At 39.9% G+C, this 6,869-nt stretch overlaps 1 protein-coding gene across 6 annotated transcripts in view; it reads left to right on the forward strand.

Moving 5' to 3' along the window:
- The window catches only part of AASDH (aminoadipate-semialdehyde dehydrogenase), a 33,444-nt gene extending 28,988 nt beyond the window's left edge, over positions 1–4,456 (forward strand). For all 6 annotated transcript variants that reach the window (XM_040625218.1, XM_008701492.2, XM_008701491.2 and 3 more), the window contains 2 exons: positions 451–582; positions 2,684–4,456. In XM_040625218.1, the coding sequence (XP_040481152.1) occupies positions 451–582; positions 2,684–3,073 (522 nt within the window). In that variant the 3' untranslated portion in view covers positions 3,074–4,456. The remainder of the gene's footprint in view (positions 1–450; positions 583–2,683) is intronic.
- Positions 4,457–6,869: the final 2,413 nt, after the last annotated feature.

The following is a 6,869-nucleotide window of genomic DNA, read 5'->3' on the forward strand; positions in this document are numbered from 1 at the left end:
TTATTACCTATTTTTTAAATGTTTTATTTTTGCAATTTGAAGTGGTTTTTAATTATAGTCTAGCTCTCACTGAACCAGAACTCATTAAAAATGATTAACACGAAGTCTAGAAAGATGAGAAAATAGAAATTCTATGTGTGTCTTTTATCTGTTTTTTAAATTGGCAGAATTTTCTCAGTCATATTAGAACTTAGAATGGTTTCAGGATAGATCTTATGTACTAATTATTTCCTGGTTTTATTGTAAGTTTCATCTCCACTCTCATAAAGAGCACTGATTAATTATAGCTGCGTATCTGTGTACGAGCTTCAGTTATGATACCAGCATGCCGTTATAGCTTGTTCTGATGTTTATAGCTTTGCCTCTGGGAGATTTAGGACTTTGTTTTATAAAGGGTAATTGATTAGCAGAATGACTTAAATGCTGTAAATTGCTTTCTGCCCACGGCAGGCCACTGGGAACAGAGTTTGGGAACATTGCTGTGGAAAGCCGCTCTTCTCTTCTCCACGGTGTTGCCTGCAGTACGTTTGTATTGGCTGTGTGGATGGGAATTTACTCTGCTTTACTCACTTTGGAGAACAGGTGAAAAATTTCTGGTTCTATTTTACATCTTTCTCCAAGTCATAGTAGTTGGTGACAACTGAAGTAAAATTTTATAAACATCCTTCAACTCACTGTGTTGAAAACCAGTTTGATTTTAATTGTCAAGCCATGGGTTTCTTCATTTTTGAATGATGGGATAGATTGAAGATTCTACCCAAGCATTGTTCTACTTGTGCGTGCTCTCCTCTAATTTTAAAAACTTTACCAGCTTTTAGGCAATTTTATTATAACTTCTGTTGTGGTTTTGAACACTTAAAGAAACCTGTGCTTTTTCTGTGGAAACTGAACTAGTTGCATAACCCAAATTGCATTGAATGGAGGGCCCATCCTCAACCTCATGACCGGCAGGGAGGCTTCTTCTAGGCAACATTAGATCTTTTTTTGTTGGGAGCATCCCCTCCATTTCTTTATCCACAGGCGACTGTCGGTGGCGGCCTGGTGCTGGATGTGTGATCTGGGGGGTTGTTGGTGGCCTCGAGCGCACGAGTTCCACCCTGAGTTAGCCCATTGATGGCCAGCGTTGATTGTGGTGCTTTTCATTCTACTTTTAGCCCTCATAGTTTAGCAGTTCCTCCTACTGTGTGACGATTACTTTGTGATGGAATCTTTTATTATGGTCACTTAATATTTTTATTTACAAAGTAGTTTGTAGGGGTGCCTGGGTAGCGCAGTCGTTAGGCGTCTGCCTTAGGCTCAGGGCATGATCCCGGCGTTCCGGGATCGAGTCCCACATCGGGCTCCTCCGCTGGGAGCCTGCTTCTTCCTCTCCCACTCCCCCTGCTTGTGTTCCGTCTCTTGCTGGCTGTCTATCTCTGTCAAATAAATAAATAAAATCTTAAAACAACAACAACAACAACAAAGTAGTTTGTACTCTCATACATTCAAATAAGAAATAAGGAGAAAGGAGAAATAAGAGGCAAAGGCTGTTACTCCTATTTTTTTGGACGAACAAATAGAAAGATGAAAATGATTTTGCCCAAGTGAGGGACAGAATTAGGATTACAAATCCTATTTCATGAAAATGCCCACTGTTTTCATTTTGTTTTTATTCTGCTGTTACTGTGCATTTGCAAACACTATCTTAGACTTACGCCTTTTCCTCCTCGTGTTTTCTTCAAAATATTGGCCGACATTTGTGTGTGGTAGCTATAAAATAAGCAAATGGGGGCACCTCGGTGGCTCAGTCAGTTGAGTGTCTGCCTTCGGCTCAGGTCATAATCCCAGGACCTTGGGATGGAGCCCTGCATCAGGCTCCCTGCTTGGCAGAAAGCCTGCTGCTCCCTCTCCCTCCACTCCCCTCCGCTTGTGTTCTGTCAAATAAATAGATAAAAGCTTAAAAAAAAAAAAAGTAAATAGTATATATCCACAGAGCAGACACATAACTCATAGCTTTTTGTTTAAACCTTTAATTTCAATTATCGCACATAAACTCTTCAGTCCACTTACTTCCTTCTCCTTACATTAGGAGAATAGAATAAGGTACAGTTTTTAATAAGATACATTGAAAACTGAGTACAGTTTTGTCTTTGAACTTTGTATTTCTTTCTTTTTTTTTTTTGTTGAAGATTTTATTTATTTGACAGAAAGAGGCAGCGAGAGAGGGAACACAAGCAGGGGGAGTGGGAGAGGAAGAAGCAGGCTTCCTGCTGNCCCGATGCGGGGCTCGATCCCAGAATGCTGGGATCATGACCTGAGCCAGTGGCAGACACTTAACCACTGAGCCACCCAGGCGCCCCTGAACTTTACATTTCTAAACATAGTAGTAGTAGCTCCTTCTTAAATGGGGTTTAAAATTAATTTTATTTCATCCTCTTAGGCATAGCAGTGACTCATGTAGTAAGACTCCAGTGTATTTTGTTCTAGACTTTACGACTGGAACAGAGGTCTAATTTGACAATGCTACTTTTCAGAAGAAGCCATTATTTCCTGTGTGTGTGTGCGTGCGTGTGTGTGTGTGTGTGTGTGTGTAGTTACTGTTCAGTAGCTTACACCACTTACATTTGTATTAAGAATAAAGCTTCACTATACAGGAGAATTGAAATTAGATGAATGAAATATTTTTGCCTTTACTATCCTTCAGGTTTGGCAGTTCTCTACCAGTGAACCAATCTTTTCATCCCCGTGTACCTCAGCATCGGAGCAAGAAATATTTTTCTGTTCCCATGATTGCTTTATCTACTGTTGTAATGTGAAAGGTCACCTCCAGTGGAAGTTTGAAACCACCTCCCAGGTGTATGCAACACCGTTTGCTTTCCGTTACCAAGAAGGCAGCAGTGAAATGTTGCTGGCAGCAGCATCTACCGATGGGAAACTGTGGATCTTGGAATCTAAGAGTGGACAACTGCAAAGTGTGTCTGAACTTCCTGGGGAAGTTTTCTCTTCTCCTGTGGTCTGGGAATCAATGCTTATTATTGGATGTAGGAATAATTATGTTTATTGTCTGGATTTGTCAGGTGGCTATCAAATATAATCAGGTTCAGTCCTTGCTGGATTATCTGGGACATCTGAAAATACTCTAGAGCATTTGGATAGTCTTATTTTATACTCAAGATTATATTTTGCCTAAGAAACCTGTCTATTATAGTTTGTTGGAGAATGATCATATTTTATTTCCTGTAGGAGCAGCAAATGCTTTTAAAAGAAATTATAGGACAAAAACATCAATTCATTTAGTATCACTTTCTTTTAATTTTCTTTAATTTCTTTTAATTAGGCTACAGATATTCTACTTCGGGTTTTTTTCTTTTTTTTATAGAAGACTTCTGTGAAAAAGAAGATCAGAATATACCTGGTGGGTTAAAGACTTAGTCCGTGATGTTATGCACTATTTACCTATTTACAGTGAGATTCATAACAAAAGGTTTTCAAAGGTAGGATCTTTTTGTCAAATTAGGTTCCTTATTTAGTATTTTTCAATGAAGAGAATACCAGTATTGAATGATATCTATATATCTGTCTCTTCCTATAGTAGAGTTTAAAGTTGATTTACCCTCTTTTCTTCAATTTTCGATACACAAACCTTGATGAATATTTTTGTACCTCTGTTTCTCAATTTATTAGATTTTGTAGTCGTAGGTCTCTTTTTGTTCACTGGCTTGGTGGAAGGGAACACAACAAAAACCAGGAAGGGAAAAAACCCTATATACTTCTAAGTATCCTGATCTCTCATATGTCCCCCGATGTGGGACTCGAAGCTGGAGCTGCTTCTCCAGTCCCAGAGCACTTTGCTTACAGCTGCATTTGCCTGGCATGAAATTACCCCCAGCGAACTATACCTCCTCCCGGGATCCATGTCCTTTCTGCATCCTCCTCCTCTTGTACCTGGGCTTAGTCCGTGGTTTGCTTTAGCCAGTAGAATGCAGTGGAGGTGACACTATCGTCACTTCTGAGTCTAAGCTTTAAGACCTGACAGCTTCTGCTTTCACGGGATCCCTGAGCTGCCAATAAAAAGTGTGGCGGCCAGACGGAGAAGCATGTGGGAAGGCAGTGGCTCTGGCGCCGCATTATAAAGCCCGAGAAAGGCAGATCACAGGGACAGGTGAAGCCCCACACATTCGGCTCCCGGCATTCCAGCCAGCCCCCAGCTGTTCAGGCTATCCTGGTGCCAGATGTTTAATTCCTCACCCACAGAATCCTGAAAAATAACAAAAATGGCAGCTGTTTTAAGCCACTAAGTTTTAGGGTAGTATGTTAGGGTAGTAACTTTTGGATGGTAGTAGCAAAGATCACTGGGAAGAGAAGTTATGTGTTATTCTTTTCCATGTCACATAAATTACTCAAATAGATAGACAGATGTCTCAGTTTTTGAAATTTCATGATCTCCAGTTCAGATAATAAAGCAGCTTGCTTTTTTTTTTTTTGCTGTGATATTTGGAATTTAGCCACTAGTGGTAGTAGTAACTACTATTTAGGGCATATTGCACCCCAAACACTTGTGCTAAAGCACCTTAAGTAACAAAAATGTTTCCTATTGTTTACCTTCCCTTCATCTCTATAGTCAACTGTGGTATCAATTTCATTTGTCCAGTAAAGCCCCAAACATCAAACATGCCAGAGTTCTTAGCTGCAAGCTATAGAGGTCAACTTAGGCTATTTTAAACAGAAAAGAATTTTTTTTTTTTTTTTAAGATTTTATTTATTTATTCGACAGAGATAGAGACAGCCAGCGAGAGAGGGAACACAAGCAGGGAGAGTGGGAGAGGAAGAAGCAGGCTCATAGCGGAGGAGCCTGATGTGGGGCTCGATCCCATAACGCCGGGATCACGCCGCGAGCTGAAGGCAGACGCTTAACCGCTGTGCCACCCAGGCGCCCCATAAACAGAAAAGAATTTTTTAAAGATTTTATTTATTTGAGAGAGAGAGAACATGAGCAGGGGTGAGAGGGAGAGGGAGAAGCAGACTCCCCACTGAACAGGGAGCCCGATGTGGGACTCGATTCTAGGACCCTGAGATCATGACCTGACGTTCAACTGACTGAGCCACCCAGGCGCCCCTAAGCAGGAAAGAATTTTTTAAGAGAATATTGAATAGAGAATTAGGACAAGGGCTAGAGCTCTACAACCAGGAACAATGAATGCTTGAAATCACCATGACTTTGGCCTGGGGAAGACACAAGCTGCTGTCCTTGAAGCTTTAAATGCCAAACCACTAACACCAGACGCTGTTCCCCGCCACTGCCAGACTTCCACACACAGTTGAACTGGGAGATCAATGCAGAGTCTCTTCCAGTTTCAAGTGACACAGGTGCCATGCCCACGAGTACAGCGAAGCACATGTCAGGCATTTATTTCATCTGTGGCGGTGGGCGGGGAGTGCAGGACCCGTGAGTTGGGAGATGTCCCCAAACCTAGAGAGGGGATTGAGGTACAGACTGGTCGAAAAGAACATCTCTTCTGCCAAGGTTTCGATCAGCGCTTCTCAAATCTTAATGATGTGCGTATTAACCGCCTGCAGCTCTGGCTAAAACAAAATGCACATTCCAGTTGAGAGGCTGAAAGGGGGCTTTGCTAAGCCATTATGCATCCTGAGGCAAAAAGAAAAATCAGTAATATCCCTGTCTTTATTTAAAATTTTGATATTTGTTCACAATGGAATTTGTACTAATTTATATTTTCTTAAGTAATCTTTAAGCTCAACATGGGTTTGAACTCCGCAATTCTGAGATCACGTCACATCCTCTACCGAACCAGCCAAGTGCCCCAAGTACTAATTTTTATTTAAAAAAAAAAATACTGTAATAGAAGAGTATTTATCTTAATCAGTTTTTGGCACCCAAGGTGAGGGCCTCACTCACGTCACTCACCGTGCCCGAGTGTGTGTAGGCCTGTGATTCAGTAGGTCTGGCCTGGGGCCGCAAGCCGCCTTTCCCACCGGCTTCGGCTCCAGCCACCGCTGCGCTTCGGAAGCCCACACGTGGGGTGACGAGGCTGTGTAGTAGTCTTTCCTCTGATGCAGACCATTCGATTCCAATTTAGGATTGAGATAAACATGTTATTTGCCCCTATTCATTACTTTTCTGTACCACACCTAGTAAAAAACACGAGGTAGCACATGAAATGCCTTGAAATTTTTCTTTCTCAACAGAAGTTATGTAAATATGGGCTTGCTTGTCATTAAAATTAGCAAAAACTTCAACTTGAAAAGGAAATTCCATCAGTGCTGAAGATCTTGTAGGTATTTTTTATTGAAAGATCATTTTCCTTCAATAATGGACATTTTACATTAAAACTTTATACAACCAAAAATCTCAAAATAATATTAAAATCACACTAAGATATTTTTCATTGTTGTCTCTACTTAATTTTATTATTGGTAAAAATATTGAAGACACTTGTAACTAGTGTTTCTGCTTTAAAATAAGCAATTAAAACTAAATGTCACAAGAAGAGACAATGAATGCATACTATAATTTGCTGATAACTGGCTAAAATGATAATTTAATAGTAATTAATGTGTAAGAAACAATTGCACTTGAAAAATTAAAAAAGTAAACAAAAAACTCTAGTTATATATATATATATGTTTATGAACAAAGGTTAATCTGTTACCTTTGCCAAAAGAAGTGTATGTTTAAGTTAAGAAAAAAAACCCATATATTTAACATAGCAATAATTCATTAAAAAAAAAAAAGTCTTTTCTTTTTACAGAATTTCCCCCATAGCTATTGATCAGAAAAGACTACAACACAACTAAAGCAAAATAACACTTCATTGGTATTTAGTGCAAATTTGGAGTCCTTTTACATGAAATATTAAACGTGTACCCTT

This window comes from Ursus maritimus, unplaced genomic scaffold (assembly GCF_017311325.1).
Source record: "Ursus maritimus isolate PB19 unplaced genomic scaffold, ASM1731132v1 scaffold_8, whole genome shotgun sequence".
Lineage (NCBI taxonomy): Eukaryota > Metazoa > Chordata > Mammalia > Carnivora > Ursidae > Ursus > Ursus maritimus.